The sequence below is a fragment of the Rhinopithecus roxellana genome, chromosome 13 (genome assembly GCF_007565055.1).
Source record: "Rhinopithecus roxellana isolate Shanxi Qingling chromosome 13, ASM756505v1, whole genome shotgun sequence".
In the NCBI taxonomy this organism is placed as follows: Eukaryota; Metazoa; Chordata; class Mammalia; order Primates; family Cercopithecidae; genus Rhinopithecus; species Rhinopithecus roxellana.
In genome coordinates, this window is record NC_044561.1 from 20,163,350 (window position 1) to 20,181,062 (window position 17,713).

At 54.9% G+C, this 17,713-nt stretch overlaps 1 protein-coding gene across 3 annotated transcripts; it reads left to right on the forward strand.

Annotated features, from left to right (window-relative positions):
- The first annotated feature begins 8,539 nt into the window (after positions 1 to 8,539).
- RNF215 (ring finger protein 215) lies at positions 8,540 to 17,142 on the forward strand. Of its 3 annotated transcripts, XM_010359577.2 has the most exons (9): positions 8,542 to 8,944; positions 9,204 to 9,347; positions 9,822 to 9,893; positions 9,974 to 10,059; positions 11,471 to 11,627; positions 15,561 to 15,680; positions 15,757 to 15,900; positions 16,149 to 16,251; positions 16,340 to 17,142. In XM_010359577.2, the coding sequence occupies exons 1-9, from the start codon at positions 8,660 to 8,662 to the stop codon at positions 16,360 to 16,362; spliced, it is 1,134 nt and encodes a 377-aa protein (XP_010357879.2). In that variant the 5' UTR covers positions 8,542 to 8,659; the 3' UTR covers positions 16,363 to 17,142. The 3 variants fall into 3 exon arrangements, with proteins under 3 accessions (XP_030770588.1, XP_010357879.2, XP_010357880.2); XM_030914728.1 differs by having other exon boundaries at positions 8,540 to 8,944; positions 15,564 to 15,680; positions 16,149 to 17,142; XM_010359578.2 differs by having other exon boundaries at positions 16,149 to 17,142.
- Positions 17,143 to 17,713: the final 571 nt, after the last annotated feature.

The window sequence follows — 17,713 nt, forward strand, 5'->3', positions numbered from 1 at the left end:
GTAGGCAGGTCAGGTGACTTATTGAGGAGCCTGAGGGAGAGGTGGTCATAGGTGGACACGTGCAGAGTTGGGACTTAAACCCAAGTTTGTGGTTTCTAGGCCGAATGCTCCCAGGCCAAGGTGTGGACGGGCCTGGGAACTGCCTGCAGAAGTTACCCAGGAAAGTACACGATCACCTTCACCCAACAGGATACAGCCCTCCCCACATCTGAAGTTACTCAAATAAAAGCCTCAGTAAAGAACCCTTCCCCAGGCCTGTGCCTCCCAGGTTCAACAGCTGCCTCTTTCTTCTTCCTCCACTGAGACTTAACCTACCTCCGGCCCACCGTAAAACAGCTAGTTAATGTGATCATATAAATCCTAAATAGGCCCAGGCTGGGTGGCTCACGCCTGTAATCCCAGCACTTTGGGAGGGCGAGGTGGGCAGATCACCTGAGGTCTGGAGTTCAAGACCAGTCTGGCCAACATGGTGAACCCCGTATCTACTAAACATACCAAAAAAAAAAAAAAAAAAAAAAAAAAAACAATTAGCCGGGCATGGTGGTGCACACCTGTAGTCCCAGCTACTTGGGAGGCTGAGGCAGGAGAATCGCTTGAACCCAAGAACTGGAGGCTGCAGTGACCCAAGATTGCACCATTGCATTCCAGCCTAGGCGACAAAGCAAGACTCTGTCTCAAAAAAAAAAAAGACAAAACCAACTAACCGGGCTTAGTGGCTCATGCCTGTTAATCCCAGCACTTTGGGAGGCCGAGGAGGGCGGATCACCTGAGTTCAGGAGCTTGAGACCAGCCTGGCCAACATGGTGAAATGCCGTCTCTACTAAAAATACAAAAATTAACCGGGCCTGATGGCGGGCACCTGTAATCCCAGCTACTTGGGATGTTGAGGCAGGAGAATTGTTTGAACTCAGGAGGCAGAGGCTGCGGTGAGCCGAGATTGCGCCACTGAAGTCCAGTCTGGGCAACAAGAGTGAAACTCTGTCTCAAAAAACAAAGCAAAACAAAAAACCTAAATAAATAATCTGGTGAAGTCCTTGGAGCTGGCTACCGAGAGAGAGTCCCTCCCTCCCATCCCCACTTTTTCTCTATCCCCTAATCCCTGCCCTACAGTTCTTCCTCCCTGCTAGGTATGTTGCACCCCTGCTCAAGAATCTTCAATGGCTCCCTGGTTCCTTCCTGAGTCGACTCAATCCCACTGATCTGCATCTGAGGCCTACCCCCACCCTATCCCAGCGTTCCCTGTGGCACCAAGGGCCACTTGCCCCCTCCACACACTTTATTTCAGTCTGAGAAGCTTCCCACTGTCCTTTAGACACACCTCTGCACTCCTGCTTCTGTGAGAGTTGCTGCTGTGTCCTGTATCCTCCTGCCAGGTCTTCCCCAGCCCTCAAGACTCTGATCAAATACTGTTTCCAGGAGCTTCTCCCTGAGCTACCCTCTGCCAACCAGATGTCCCCTTTCCTGGCCTTGGTGTGGACTATTTTGCATTGTAGTGGCAATTATCAGGGAACAGCGTGGCCCAACAGAAGAACCAGGCCTCCCGGGTCAGGCAGGCTGGAGGGGACAGCCTTCTGTGATGGATGTATCTTGCTGGGGACTTTGGTTAGGGGAACACAAGAGTGTGAACAACTGAAAGAAGGCCGGTGGCACGCAGAGATCTAGGAGAAGCGTTGGGGTGGCAGTCCTAGTGCTGACAGAGCCCTGTGCTTCAGATTCTTCTGGGGGGCAGCTCTGGGCACAGAAAGGAGCACTGGACTGGGAGTCCGGTGTGTGAACTGGAGACCATGTTCTTGCTTAATGTGCTGCCGTGACTATTCCGCAAGGCGCACATTTGGGGGTCTTCTCAGGGCTGCTGGCCCGTGCCTTCTAGACCTTGGTTGTTTCCTCATTAAAATGAGGGCACTGGCCTTGAGATCAGAGGCCTCCTGCGTGCCCTGGCCTCAGAATCTGTGGTGCCAGGGGGAAGGGAGTGGCAAAGAGATTGGCTCTGCGATTTGAGAGTTGGAAAGAACAGTCTTTTAAACCCTTCAACAAATATTTGTGGAACACTCTACTTCCACTGGGGCCAGGGCAGCATGAACTCTCTGGAAAGCCTTTGTGCCTGCGGGTAGCCATGCAGAAAAGCCCTGGCCCCAGCCTCCTCCCCTCCTCCCAGCCCAGCCCTGTGGGGCTTGCAGCCGCCTCAAGTCACCTGCCTCCTCTGGGTGTCTGTGATCTGGTGAGAGAACTAATCCCATCGCTGTGAAAATTGCAAGTGAAGTAATGGCTGGGGAAGTGGTGGGCGCACACAGGTGAGGGATTATTATTACTACTGTGTTGCTTCTGAAGGCACATCAGAGAGTGAGAAACTAAGCCTGTCTGGCTCCTGCCCTGAGCCCCACTTCCTCCTCACTTCCTCAGTCCAGCCTGGCTTTGCAAAGAAACAAAATCCTCTCCCCACCCTACTTCCCACACTTGAACCCCTGATTAAGTCCCTTACCTTCCTGGGTATCACTGTCTAATCCCTAAGCCCTTTCTCACCAGTCTCCAGTTGTCTCCAAGAGCCAAATCCCTTTAGAATGATGTGGCCCAGATAGCTGTGAGCACAGAGGCTGGGGGCAGGGAGCTGGGACCTCAGGACTCCCCCAGAGGGGAGGGGAGGGCTGGAGGGTGCTGGGGGCCCCTGCTATGGCTTTGGCGCTAGCTGGCAGGGGCCTGGAGACTTCCCTTGGGAAGGATGGGTTCCCATTTCCACCCCAAACAGAGCTAAAATAGACTCCAGATTCCACAGGCAAGCTTGTTCCCGCGCCAGTGACCTCTCAGAGCAGAATGGCATAGGGGTAGGCCCACCAACTCTGGAACCAGACTACCTGGATTTGGGTCCTGGTTCTATAACTTAGCAAAGTTACTTGACCTCTGCCTCAATTTCCCATCTGTAAAGTGGCAGTGATAATCTTACTACCTCATATGATTGGAATGAGATTAAATGAGCTAATTCATGAAAAGAATGTTGAAGAGTACCTGGAACACAGTGAAGCTATTGGGGTTTTTTTATTTTTTATTTTTTGTGGGTTTTTTTTTAAGAGATGGGGGTCTCACTATGTTGCCCAGGCTGGTCTTGAACTCTTGGCCTCAAGTGGATCCTCCCACCTTGGCCTCCCAAAGTGCTGGGATTACAGGTGTGACCCACTGTACCCAGCTGGTATCAGCTGTTTTGACTTGCAGTCTCTGTTCCTTCTCTTGGATATTCTTGCCATTCAGGTGCCACCCCACACACCAGCTCTTAGAGGGGTCTCCCTTCCCTGTAATGAGGCTGAAGTGGCCTCTGGCCACCAGCCCCTCTCTGATGCTATTTCATCTCGTTCCTGTGGCACCTACCGTGGCCTGAAATGATCTTGCTTGTGTATGTGATTATAGTTTTCTATCTGTTCTCAAGGGCAGAAACCATTGCTGGTTACGGTCACTGCTCCATGCCTAGTGCCTGGCACCGAGAAGACCTTTGATATCCATTTGTGGGCATGACACTCACCCTGTCCCTGAGAGCTGGGCCCAAGGAAGGAGCAGGACCCCCTCCACTTTGTAGTCCATGCCACAATTACTCTGCGGCTACTTTGCATCTGCCCTGTGTGATCTTGAGTGAGTCGTCGACCCTCTGAGCATCTGGGTGAGTGGAGGGAGGTGGCAGATGGAACTAAGCAATCAAGGGACACTTTAAGATCTTTGAAGACAACTTATTTTATGTGCTGGAGCTCATGTCCATAAGGTAAAGGGATCTTAGGGACCTCCATGTTCTAAAAAATACCACCACCTCAGGCCTGGCCGTCCCTGTTGCCACTGGGCTGAAGCCTCCACTGATGGTGACACATTCCGGTGAGTTAGGCATTGTCTTCTTCAAGGCCCTTTTTGTACAAAATGAAGCCACTGGGCCCCATGTGGCCACATTCCCCAGGGACCAGCCTGCCACCTGGTGGCAGCTTGATTACCTTGGCCTCTTCCTCATTGGTGGGGCCCAGGTTCATGCTCACTGGAACAGACACATATTCTAGATGTGGATTTGCCTTCCCTGCCCTTCATCCTTCTGCCAGCATCACCATCTGTGTACTCATGGAATGTCTCATCCATTTGTATGGCATTTGCACAGCCTGGTGTATGACCAAATAACTCATTTCACAGCAAAGGAAGAGAAGCAGAGGGCTCAGGTTCACAGAATTCACTGGCCTTATCATACACCCCATTCCTGGTACCAATTTTAAAACATTTCATCCTCATCACCACCCGCTTCCACCGCTGAGCTAACATAATTCATGCCTCACACTTTCATTAATACCTTTATTTCTTCCTAGGTCCCCAGCAACTTTACAGAGCACGAAGAGACAGAGGAATTGGGGCCTTCTCCATGCAGGTCTCTGCCCAGCCCAGGGCCAGGAAACCTCATATCCCAAGAAACAAGCTACTTGGAATCACAGCATGTCTGATGAAAGGCCCTCCCAAGTCATTTAGTTCAGGCTCCCATTTTATAACTGAGGACGAAGGCCAAGAAAATGGAAGTGGGTCGCCAGGTGCGGTGGCTCACGCCTGTAATCCCAGCACTTTTGGGAGGCCGAGGCGGGCGGATCACGAGGTCAGGAGATTGAGACCATCCCATCCCGGCTCACACAGTGAAACCCTGTCTCTACTAAAAATACAAAAAACTAGCCAGGCGTGATGGCGGGCGCCTGTAGTCCCAGCTACTCAGGAGGCTGAGGCAGGAGAATGGTGTGAACCCGGGAGGTAGGGCTTGCAGTGAGCCGAGATCGCGCCACTGCACTCCAGCCTGGGTGACAGAGCGAGACTCCATCTCAAAAAAAAAAAAAAAAAAGAAAATGGAAGTGGCTTGCCCAGAGGCCCATAGCGAGAGAGTGACAGCCCTGTCCTCTCTAGCTCCCCACCCTCTCTTGGGAGCTTGGATCTGCAGGTTGGGCTACTCCAGAGAGAGCCCACAGGGCTGAGCATCCTGTCGTCCGTCCTTGGGAGCAGGGTGGCCTGCTTGTCTCTTAGCTGGCATCCCTTCCCTTCCTTCTGGGGTCCTCCAGTCCCCTCCTCCTCAGACACTCCACTCCTAGGCAAGGCCTCAAGGTCACTCATCTCCTTGCAGTCAATCTCCCATCCTTGGCTGCCTCACTTCCTGGGTTTACACTGCACCCTGCCCCCCGCAAGCACTGGCTCCAATCTTCACTGTTTCTTTACCCACCCCCTAACCCTCCTCACCCCAAAAGCAGCAGAAGGCCCCTGGCTGGGCTGAGCTACACCCACCCACATTGGGATGACATCCTCCAGCTCTTGTCCCTTCTGGGATAACCAGGGGTTACCCCATGGAAGAACACACCACAGGGAACTGGTTACCCACCAAGTTTGCAAGGGGGCTCTGGCTCCCACTGATGGAAAGCTAGGATGTGGATATTAGTGGGGAAGCAGAATTGTGTTCTAGGTAGAGGACAAACGTGAACAAGGACCTGCATCTGGTTGGAGTGTGTATGTTGAGGGGTGACTAGGTCCATGGGGTGAGGGGTAGGGAGAAAGTGGGGATGGGGCAGGCAGAACATGGAGCCAAAGACCTGGCTGATTACAGGGTGCATCCTTACAACCCTGTTGTTGGGGCTGACAGATGGGCTGGAACAGTCACAGAATTGGAGAAGCAAGTCTCTCCACAGGCACCACAGGGGTTCCACAGTGCATTTTGTAGCTTATGAAGAGTGATTTCATACATATGAAAGAACATTAGTAGCTGGGCGTGGTGGCTCACGCCTGTAATCCCAGCACTTTGGGAGGCCGAGGTGGGTGGATCACGAGGTCAAGAGATCGAGACCATCCTGGTCAACATGATGAAACCCTGTCTCTATTAAAAATATAAAAATTAGCTGGGTGTGGTGGTGGGTGCCTGTAGTCCCAGCTACTTGGGAGGCTGAGGCAGGAGAATCGCTTGAACCTGGGAGGCGGAGGTTGCATTGAGCCGAGATCATGCCATTGCACTCTAGCCTGGGCAACAGAGCGAGACGCCATCTCAAAAAACAAAAAACAAAAAAAGTTAGTAATGTATCCAAGTAGTGATCCCTTATCCTTGGGCGATACGTTCCAAGATCCTCATGGATGCCCGAAACCTCAGGTAGTGCTGAACACATACTGTGTTTCTTCAGTCTGATAACTCTGAGGCCTATAAGTGACTAACAGGTGGTAACATTTACAGCGTGGGGAACGTTCACATTCAGAGTGGGATGGAGAGGAAGGGCAAGAGATTTCATCACGCCATTCAGAACGGCAGGCAATTTAAAACTTATGAATTGTTTATTTCTGAAATTTTCCATTTAATATTTTTTTGGACCTTGGTTGGCTGAAGGTAACTAAAACCTCAGGTAAGAGGAGACTACTATAGACCGATGGAACAGAACAGAGAATCTAGCTACGTGCAGTGGCTAATGCCTATAATCCCAGCACTTTGGGAGGCTGAGGCAGGCAGATCCCTTGAGTCCAGGATGTTCGAGACCAGCCTGGGCAACATGGTGAAACCCTGTCTCTACAAAAAAAAAAAAAAAGAAAAGAATTAGCTGGGTATGGTGGCACACCCCTGTGGTCTCAGCTACTTTGGCGGCTGAGGAGGGAGAATCCCTTGACCCTGGGAGGTGAAGGTTGCAATGAGCTGAGATGGCACCACTGCACTCCAGCCTGGATGACAGAGAGAGACCCTATATCAAAAATAAACAAATACATAAATAATTTTTCGATGCTTAAACTTTTACTTTTCTTATTTATGTCTTTAATCTATATGGAATTAATATTTTGTATATGATGTGTATGTAATAGGGGTCTAATTTCATTTCTTTTCCTAATGGCTAATTGAATTTCTTAGCACAATTTACCAAACAGTCCATGATACTGCCTCCTTCTATCTCCACAAACACAGTGCTTCCTCTGACGTACACCATCTTTAGATGTGTGGGTCAGTTTCTGGCCTATTTCATGTTCCATTTGTCTGTCTTTAGGCTGATATCGGGGACTGTCTTATATTCCCATCTCACACTTCTTCAGGAGCAACTTGGTAATCCCATATCAGTGTTCATACAGGTGTTCACTGTAAAATTATTTCAATTTTTCTGGAGAAAAAAGAGGTTGTGGCTCATCTGACCATTGCCCTTATATCACCATACAATTTTTTTTTTTTTTTTTTTTTTTTGAGACAGAGTCTTGCTCTGTCGCCTGGGCTGGAATGCAGTGGCACAATCTCAGCTCACTGCAAGCTCCACCTCCTGGGTTCACGCCTCAGCCTCCTGAGTAGCTGGGACTACAGGTGCCCCCACCATACCCGGCTAATTTTTTGTATTTTTAGTAGAGACGGGGTTTCGCCTTGTTAGTCAGGATGGTCTCAATCTCCTGACCTCGTGATCCACCCACCTTGGCCTCCCAAAGTGCTGGGATTACAGGTGTGAGCCACTGCGCCTGGCCCACCATACAATTTTTAAAGGCTCAGGTTTCAGACTGAGCCAGCTCCCAGCAGCCCCAACCCTTGGAGAAATGGACAGTAGTGGGACAGTAGTTAGTAGTTAGGACAGTAGTGGGACTTCCACATTCCAGTAGACATTTGAGTTATTTGCTGGGGGTGAGGCAGGGTTGATTTTACACGGTCCTTATGTATGTATGTATGTATGTATGTATGTATGTATGTATGTATCTATGTTGAGACGGAGTTTCACTCTTGTTGCCCAGGCTGGAGTTCAGTGGCCGGCAACTCCGCCTCCCGGGTTCAAGCGATTCTCTTGCTTCAGCCTTATGAATAGCTGGGATTAGAGGCATGCACCACCACAACCGGCTAATTTTGTATTTTTAGTAGAGATGGGGGTTTCTCCATGTTGGTCAGGCTGGTCTCAAACTCCCGACCTCAGGTGATCTGCCTACCTCGGCCTCCCAAAGTGCTGGGATTACAGGCGTTAGCCACCACGCCCGGCCTATGGTGCCCATTTCACAGATGAGGGAAGTGACCCAGCCTCTCGGTCCCTACTGAGGCACTGGGTCCCTGCCTGCTTCATCTTGCCTTGCCCCCCAGCCCCTTTCCCCTGCCCCTCCATCTCTCCCGTCGGCTTCCCTTGCCAGTATCTGGTTCTCTGCCTCCTGTTGTTTAGTGGGGTCGAGACAGGGAGGACCGGGGAAGAGAGGGACGTGACTTGGCCCTGGCCACGCCCTGGGTCAGTGGGGCTGCCGCAGAATAAGGGCCTGCCACCAGGTCCCTTGGACATCCCTTGCTCCTGCCCTTCTCGGGCTCTGATCCTGTCTCTGCTCCCCCAGGTCGCCCTTTTCAACTATTTTCCTGTCTGCCCCGCCGACGCGTCCGCTGCCGGAGCACCCCCCTGGCTGCGAGAACCTCCTCTCTCTGACTTCCCGCCTTCCTGCTGCGACTCCAGTTCCGCCCCTCTCCAGCACCCTCGGCCGCCAGCGCCTAAGCTCTCTGCGGCCACCAGGGGGCGCCCGCGGCCAAGTCTGGGCGCGGGAGACGCCGAGCGCCCACCCCGTTCCTCCTGGTGCCCCTCCCCGTCCGGCCGCGGCCCCGCCCCTCCCGGCGCCCCGCCCTGTCCGGCAGCGGCCTCTCCACCTCTGATCCCCCCGTGCCCGGGACCCCCGGCCCCACTGTTGCGCCAGCTCGTCGGGTCCGGCCATGGGCCCCGCCGCTCGCCCCGCGCTGAGATCGCCGCCGCCGCCGCCTCCGCCGTCCCCGTCGCCGCTGCTGCTGCTGCTGCCCCTGCTGCCGCTGTGGCTGGGCCTGGCGGGTCCCGGAGCCGCGGCGGACGGCAGCGAGCCGGCGGCCGGGGCGGGGCGGGGCGGAGCCCGCGCCGTGCGGGTGGACGTGAGACTGCCGCGCCAGGACGCTCTGGTCCTGGAGGGCGTCAGGATCGGCTCCGAAGCCGACCCGGCGCCCCTGCTGGGCGGTCGCCTGCTGCTGGTGAGCGCTGCTGAGCCATCTGGCCGCTTCACTAAACCCCTCTCCCAACCCTCCTTAGAGACCCCGCACCCAGAAGCGATGTTCATCCTCCACTAAGCCCTGACAGTCCAGCGCCCCTCCCCAGGCTCCCAGCATTCAGGCTTCCCAAACCTAAGAGCCAGATGCTCTCTGAACTCTGGCCTTGCATCCACTGTGATGACCCCGGCTCCCTCCTCCCCAACACCCTGCCTCCCTCCGCTCATGGCCCCTTGCCACACAGATGGACATCGTCGATGCCGAGCAGGAGGCGCCGGTGGAAGGCTGGATTGCAGTGGCATACGTGGGCAAGGAGCAGGCGGCCCAGTTCCACCAGGAGAATAAGGGCAGTGGCCCGCAGGCCTATCCCAAGGCCCTGGTCCAGCAGGTGCAGGAGATGTCTGGGGGGAGGGGCTGGAGGAAGGGATTCCAAGGCATCTGCTAGAGCCAGGCCCTCCTTAGATGGGCCCTTAAGAGCTTGCAGAGAAGCCCTAGGCCTGGGTGGGTCAGAGCACCCCAGTTTGAAGAATGGAGTCAGTACGGCTTCGAAGCAGGGAGGTGAGAAGAGGCCAGTGAGAGGTTGGGAAGCTTGACCAGGCTCTGAGAGTATGGGATGGGGGGAGCTGCTCTAGCAGCCACTGTGGGGACTGCCCTGCTAGGACCGGGGAAGGCACAGCGCATCTGGAAGGGAGGCAGCAGGAAGGAAGCAGTTTCCACCTTTGACTTCAAGGAGCTTATGGCAAGTCTGTCCAGAGTTTTGTTCACTGCAGGGCCAGGAACTAAGAGCAGCTGGGGCTGCAGGTGGTGAGACAGGTGTGCAGGCAGGGTATATGTTAGCCTCTTGCCTTCTATCCCTCTGCAGATGCGGCGGGCCCTCTTCCTGGGAGCCTCTGCCCTGCTTCTCCTCATCCTGAACCACAACGTGGTCCGAGAGGTAAATCAGACCAGGCCGTGAGGGTAAGCAAGCTGGGGAAAGGGAGACCCAGGTCTGCTGACTTCCTTGTCTCCCTGCAGCTGGACATATCCCAGCTTCTGCTTAGGCCAGTGATCGTCCTCCATTATTCCTCCAATGTCACCAAGCTGTTGGATGCACTGCTGCAGTGAGTTGGCATTTAGACTTCAAAGGACTGACCCTGGGTACAGAGAGCCCCTGGCTTTCCCATGGGCTGAGGGGGCTTGGGACCAGGGTCTTACCTGTTAGCCTTTTTTTTTTTGAGATGGAGTATCACTCTTGTTGCCCAGGCTGGAGTGCAATGGTGCAATCTCGGCTCACTGGAACCTCTGCTTTCCAGGTTCAAGTGATTCTCCTGCCTTAGCCTCCCAAGTAGCTAGGATCACAGTCATGTGTCACCACACCCAACTAATTTTTTGTATTTTTAGTAGGGACAGGGTTTCACCATGTTGACCAGGCTGGTCTTAAACACCTGACCTCAGGTCCACCTGCCTCGGCCTCCCAAAGTGCTGGGATTACAGGCGTGAGCCCCTGTTGCTACTGCTGCTGCTGCTGCCCCTGCTGCCGCTGTGACTGGGCCTGGTAGGGCCCGAACTAACTGTTAGCTCTTTTTTTTTTTTTTTTTTGAGATGAAGTCTCGCTCTGTCGCCCAGGCTGGAGTGCAGTGGCGCAATCTTGGCTCACTGCAAGCTCCGCCTCCTGGGTTCACGCCATTCTCCTGCCTCAGCCTCCCAAGTAGCTGGGACTACAGGTGCCCACCATGACGCCTGGCTAATTTGTTTGTATTTTTAGTAGAGACAGGGTTTCACCGTGTTAGCCAGGATGGTCTCGATCTGCTGACCTCCTGATCCGCCTGTCTCGGCCTCCCAAAGTGCTGGGATTACAGGCGTGAGCCACCGCGCCTGGCCAACTGTTAGCTTTAAGACTGCTCTTTTGGCTGGGAATGGTGTCTTATGCCTGTAATCCCAGCACTTTGGTAAGCCGAGGAAGGAGTATTACTTGAGTCCAGGAGTTTGAGACCAGCCGGGGCAACATGGCAAGACTCAGTCTCTACAGAAAAAATACAAAAATTAGCTGAGTGTGGTGGCACATGCTTGTAGTCCTAGCTAATCAGGAGGCTGAAGTGGGAGGATCACTTGAGCCCTGGGGGTAGAAGCTGCAGTGAAATGTGACTGTGCCACTGCACTCCAGCCTGGCTGACAAAGGGAGACCCTGTCTCAAAAACAAAAAGACAAACAAAAAAGACTGCCCTTTCCCAGGCTGAAAACTGGGTGAGGGGATGGGAAGGAGGTACCAGAGCCTGGAGCTTGGAGCAAGGAGGTGGCTCTGTGGGCAGAGGGGACTGGCCCCAGCAAGGAGGAAGGTGGACTCCCTGGGCTTGCAGGCTTCCCTGGCCTGGCTGGTGTGAAAACTGGAAAAACCAATAGAGGGAAAAGGCCTGGGGTAAAGTGGAAGGCCAACAGGGGCGATAGTCGTAGGTACCCTTTTCCTGCAGAACGGGGAGGGTTGGGTGGGTCTGGGCCTCTCTTTCCAAGAGTCCTTCCATCTGGCACTCCCAGGAGGACCCAGGCCACGGCTGAGATCACCAGCGGAGAGTCACTGTCTGCCAATATTGAGTGGAAGCTGACCTTATGGACCACCTGTGGCCTCTCCAAGGATGGCTATGGAGGATGGCAGGACTTGGTCTGCCTGGGAGGCAGTCGTGCCCAGGAGCAGGTGGGTGCTAGCAGATTACACGGGGCCTAGGGAAAGGAGGCTCATGGGGCCACATACATGGCCTTGTCTTGCAAATCCTGTGGCTTCTCCCCACCTTGGTGGCAAGGATGGCCTCTCCCACCCCACAGGAGTGCTGTGAGTGTTCAGAGACATGGTGCAGGTGGGCGCTTAGTGGGGTGCCTGGGCCAGGTCACGTGCAGTCAGTGTTAGCTGCTGTCCTCACGTTCTGCAGGCATTGGGAAGCCTTATTTTACTGTCTGTAGAATGAAATTCAGACCCCTTCGCGTGGCTTTCACAGCTCTCTGCATCACTCACTCACTCTGTTTTTCTAGTCCTTTTTCCTATGCTCTGGCCACCCTGTACCAATGACTTGCCCTGGCCTTCTGCCACTGGGCCTTGTCTACGCCTGGCTGTAGACGTGGACACCTTTTCTCTCTGTGTCCGCACGCCCTAGTCTAGCTAGAACCTTCACAACTCATCCTGCCACCATTCTTTGGAAAGCCTCCCTCACAGCCCAGCTTGAAGTCCCCTCTCCCTCTTGTATCCCAGCAAGGCGTGGTCAGGCTGTTCCTGGGCTTCTTGGGACAGCCCATCCCGCATGTGATGGGGGTGCGTCACTTTGTCTCCTGACAGCCAGGACTGTGTTTTATCGTCTCTGGATTTCCAGCGCTTGGCATCGGGGCATTCAAGGGTATTCTGTCCACAAGCATTTCTTGAGTCCCTGGACTGCTGGGCAGTCACCTCCCGGTCTCCTAGTGTACAGCCTCCAACAGGTGTTGGCCACCGTGGGCTGTGCAGGGCAACTTCCAGTGGGGCAATCTTGGGATCAAATCCTGGTTCGGAAACATGAGCTGACTGATCTCAGGCTGGGAGTTTCTCCTCTCTGGCCTCGTGTTCTTCATTTGTGAACAGGGATGGTATTCTGTGTATCCCTGTCATGGGTAGCCCACACAGGCCTCTGGACAGGTCAGGCATTGACGAGAGGCCTGGGGCTGTGCGCAGTCTGCAGGTCAGTCTGGCTACTCCAGAGGGCAGAGCTGAGCAGCCTTGGCCAGGCTGCAGGCCGAGGTCAAGGTGGTCCCAGCCCAATTATTGGGTGGCCATGGCCACTGAGATGTCTGACGGGTGGCTGGAGTAGGCATCTCAGTGGCTGGCCTGATGGGCATTGGGCTCTCAGTCCTGACCCCAGGGCACAGTCACCATCCCTCCAGCCTCTGGGAGTCCAGAGCAGCAACACCCATGTATCAGGAAGGTCTGATGAACAGCAGTGACATGATCTTGGCTCACCGCAGCCTCGACCTCCTGGGCTCAAGTGACCCTCCCACCTCAGCCCCCCAAGTAGCTGGAACTACAGGCACATGCCACCATGTCTAGCTAATTTTTGTATTTTTTGTAGAGATGGGGTTTCGCTGTGTCACCCAGGCTGGTCTCAAACTCCTGAGCTTAGGCAATCTGCCCACCTTGGCCTCCCAAAGTACTGAGATTACAGGCGTGAGCCACCATCCCTGGCTAATGAACTGTTCTTAATGCTCTTCCTGCCCTCCATCGTCACCTGGGGCTCTACAAGGTACATTCCCCAAGATGCACTGAACCTGGGGCACATAGGGCTCCCTAGGATGCAGTAAGCCTGGGGAGGCTGGGTCTCTGGCCTGCAGCAGAGGTTCAGGCTGGCCATACCTTCAGCCCAGCCAGCTGGCTGCTCTGAGCCATAGAGCTCTAGAGCAGGCTCTGCCCTGGAGAACTTACGCCATAATGGCCACTCAGTCCTGGCATGGGGCTCAGGAGTGTCACTTTGTCTCCTGACAGCCAGGGCTGTATTTTATTGTCCCTGGATTTCCAACACTTGGCATCAAGGGCATTCAAGGGTATTCTGTCTACAAGCCTTTTTTTTTTTTTTTTTTTTTTTTTTTTTGAGACAGCGTTTCACTCTTGCTGCCCAGGCTGGAGTGCGATGGTGTGATCTTGGCTCACTGCAACCTCCGCCTCCCGGGTTCAAGCGACTCTCCTACCTCAGCCTCCCAAGTAGCTGGGACTACAGGCCTGTGCCACCACACACCAGCTAATTTTTTGTATTTCTAGTAGAGACGGGGTTTCTCCATGTTGGTCAGGCTGGTCTTGAACTCTCGACCTCAGGTGATCTGCCCGCTTCGGCCTCCCACAGTGCTGGGATTACAGGCCTGTGAGCCACTGCGGCCGGCCCACAAGCATTTCTTGAGTTACTTCTCTGTCACGCAATGATGCCCCAGTCTCCTGGTATACAGCCCCCAGCGGGTGTTGGCCAACTGGGCTGCTCCAGCCCTGGGCTCATGGGGGCCCAGTCTAGAGAGGAGATAGGCCAGAGACATGCTGTCACTGCTGGGGTGAGCACAGAGCTGGTGGGACCCTCTAGGGCATGGTAAAGGCACTCAGCCTGGGGCTTGGGGACAGCTTCCTAGAACAGGTGGCACTGCCCAGCTGCAGCTGGAGGAGAGAAGAGGGCAGGATGGAGAGGGGAGTTGGGGCTCACAGACACTTCCCAGTGAGGGCCCCCAGAGCACCTCCACTCTGAGCAGAGCAATGGCTTGTGGCACTAGCAGCACCCAGGCCTGTCTAGAGCTGTGACCTCTTCACATCAGGTCATTTCTCAGCCCCTCTTCCCCACTGACGGCAGATGAACTTCAGCATCGGTCAGGGAAGAACATGATGGCAGAGCAGCACTCAGCTGCAGAGAGCTTTGAAGTGAATGTGTGTATTAGTCCTAAGACGTCCACAGACCCTGTGCAGAGGCGCACCTGAGGGAACGTGCTGTGTTTTGCTTACTCCGCTGCACCATCTCCTGAGCCAGCTGTTGAGTAGTCAGAGCCCAGCAGCCACACCACATCTGGGGCGAGTTGAGTCAAGATCCTTGTGGTTCCCTCAGTCACTCTGAGGCTGCCCAGAGGCCTGGGGCCCCCAGGCTTTTAAGTGTTCTCTCAGTCATGTTTCCTTTCCAGATTCACTCATGCCACAAAGATGATGGGAGGTACTGGGTTAGAGTGGTGGCCACATCAGCTATGGTTACGTTCCACGGATGGGAGCACACAGAGCCCCAAGGGCAGCTGCAAGAGAACGCTGGGTAGAGCAGGTGTGAGGAGGGCGGGGCAGCGGGAGGTCAGGGGGGCGCATTCACCCGGCCATAAGAGGTCAGGGAGCTTCTAGAGCAAGATGCGGTGGAGGCAGTAGCTGAGAAAAGGGATAAGGTGGAAGAGGGTTCCCAAGACAGGGAACAGTATGGAGAGGCACAGACACGGGAGGAAGCCAGGAGCACAGGACACTGAGAGGAGGCAAGTGGCACTACAGGGAAGGAGCTCAGGCAGGGGAGTTGCAGGGCCTGGTGTGCAGAGGAGAACCCTCTGGCTGTGGGTGGGAAATGGGTGGCAAGGAGGGCATGAGAGACCACCCCCCAACCCAGGAGAACAAAGCAACAGGCCTTGGGGGCTGGCTCCTTCCCGTACTGGGGGGTGTGAACCTTCAGGCTGGATGGGTGAGTGGGTGATGGCAGGGCCTGAGAAAGCCGACCAGAAGGAAGTGCAGGAGGATGGGGGTGGGAGAGTGAGCAGGTCCCAGGGTGGGTGCTGGGTTGCTGGGTGCTGGTTTGGGGAGTCTCTGAGGCTACCAGATAGAAGCTTCTGTGTGTGGAAAACATCAGGTTTGTTGCCCAGAGAGCCCTGGGCTGGGAATGGATGTGGCTCTTCTTGAACCTGGATGGGAAAACGTGTAGGGCAGAGTGAGTGATCCTGAGAAGCACACAGTGGGAGGGACGGAGCCTTCGGAAGAGGAAGCTGGGGACTGCAGGGACACAGAGGCCATCAGCACACCTCACCTGCCTGCTCCCTGGCGTTCCTGGGGGTAGATGTTCCTAAGGGAGGCATGTGGGGGCAGCCCCGTGTCCCTGATGACTGCTTCCCTCCCCAGAAGCCCCTGCAACAGCTGTGGAATGCCATCCTACTGGTGGCCATGCTCCTGTGCACAGGCCTCGTGGTCCAGGCCCAGCGGCAGGCGTCGCGGCAGAGCCAGCGGGAGCTCGGAGGCCAGGTGAGAGCCAGCCCCAGGGAGCCCCAGAGCCCTCAGCCCTTGGGCCTGCAAGACTGTGCCTGTCCTCTCCCCACAGGTGGACCTGTTTAAGCGCCGCGTGGTGCGGAGACTGGCATCCCTCAAGACACGGCGCTGCCGGCTGAGCAGGGCGGCACAGGGCCTCCCGGAGCCGGGTGTTGAGACCTGTGCTGTGTGCCTGGACTACTTCTGCAACAAGCAGGCTAGTGTCCCGGGTAGAGACCAGCCATCAGCTCACCTGTGATGCCTCCCACCTTACTCCCAGGACCTTGGAACCACCCCCACTAGGCCTTTCTCCTTCAGCCCCCAGGGCTACAGAGCAGAATTTCAGTGGGGTGGGGGAAGCGGTTAGGTTTCAGTTCCCCAGCTGAGGCGAGGGGCATGGGACCAGGCACCCCCACATGGAGTCCTGCTTCGGTGGCCTGAGATCTTCCTCTCCCGCCCCTGTAGTGGCTCCGGGTGCTGCCCTGTAAGCACGAGTTTCACCGAGACTGTGTGGACCCCTGGCTGATGCTCCAGCAGACCTGCCCACTGTGCAAATTCAACGTCCTGGGTGAGCACCAGGGGCAGGGGCCCTTGGCCTACTCCGCCTGCTCCTCACCTGATGCCTCCCTCCCTGTTCTTCTTCCTCTCCCTTGCAGGGAACTGCTACTCTGATGATTAGCTGCCCAGCTGGACTCTGCACGTGGGGATGAACCCTTCCTGCCTGCTCCCCGGTCCTCAGCCTGGGCTCCCAGGACAGGACAGGATGGGACAGCAGGATAGACAGGACAGCAAGTCCAGTGGGTGGGAGGAAAGATGAGGGACCCACTGTGTCCATACTGGGAAGGGAGACTCCACAGCTACAGGCTGAGGATCTAGGGCTGGGACCTGTCAGTCAAGGAAGAGGTCACTTTGCGACCTTCTCTGCAATCCTGTGACGTGAGTCTGCCCTCCTCACAGGCAGCTCCCAGGTCAACAGGGAAGGAGAATATGGGGCCAGTGTAGCTGTTCCCAGGGTTCTGGGAGCTCCCTGTGGCCTATCTGGGAATCCCTGGAGGCTGAGACTACAGTGGCCAGGTTTTGTGCTTATTTATTGGGGGGTGGGTTGAGGGAGGAGCTCTCTGGCCTTGGGATACCCTGGCCTGACCGTCTTTCAGGATACGTCTTGGTCAAGGCTGTCTGCCTGTTGCCCTTGGTCCTTGGGCACTGGGAGCCATGGGTCCCACTGCCTGTCCAGCCTGGCTCCCTTCCTGGGCCCGGCTAGGACCAGAGGCCTTAGAAACCGTCCTGTTCTGGACTCCTTGGCTGCGGCTTTGTGTTGCCGACCGGGATACTCGAAGCCACAGGATCAATGTAGTGCCTCATCCAGGGGCATCCATTTTTTTTTTTTTTTTTTTTTTAAGAGTTGGGGTAGGGAAGGTTTAATAGTAAAATAAACGTTGCTATATTTTAACATAAGATGTAAAATGTGTATGGGTGTTTTAAGATTTTAAAAAGTTATCTTAGGTTCTACTGCCTGTGGTAGAGGGAATTCTGAGATGGCCCCTAAGATGTCCCACTGCCACCCGCCATGAACATGCCTTGCATTAATACAATCTCTGGGCCGGGCGCGGTGGCTCAAGCCTGTAATCCCAGCACTTTGGGAGGCCGAGACGGGCGGATCACAAGGTCAGGAGATCGAGACCATCCTGGCAAACACGGTGAAACCCCGTCTCTACTAAAAAAAAAAAAATACAAAAAACTAGCTGGGCGAGGTGGTGGGCGCCTATAGTCCCAGCTAAAAAAAAAAAGTCTCTGGAACTGTGACTCAAAGGGATTTTTTTTTTTTTTTTTTTTTTTTGAGGCGGAGTCTTGCTCTGTGGCCCGGACTGGAGTGCAGTGGCCAGATCTCAGCTCACTGCAAGCTCCGCCTCCCGGGTTTGCGCCATTCTCCTGCCTCAGCCTCCCGAGTAGCTGGGACTACAGGCGCCCGCCACCTCGCCCGGCTAGTTTTTGTATTTTTAGTAGAGACGGGGTTTCACTGTGTTAGCCAG

What these genes read in the sequence shown, in the direction of transcription:
- RNF215 (XM_010359578.2), top strand. Translation starts at nt 8,660, where the DNA reads ATGGGCCCCGCCGCTCGCCCCGCGCTGAGATCGCCGCCGCCGCCGCCT. An exon ending in TGGGCGGTCGCCTGCTGCTG is followed by an intron (nt 8,945 to 9,203) that starts GTGAGCGCTGCT and finishes CTTGCCACACAG; the next exon opens with ATGGACATCGTCGATGCCGA. An exon ending in ACCACAACGTGGTCCGAGAG is followed by an intron (nt 9,894 to 9,973) that starts GTAAATCAGACC and finishes GTCTCCCTGCAG; the next exon opens with CTGGACATATCCCAGCTTCT.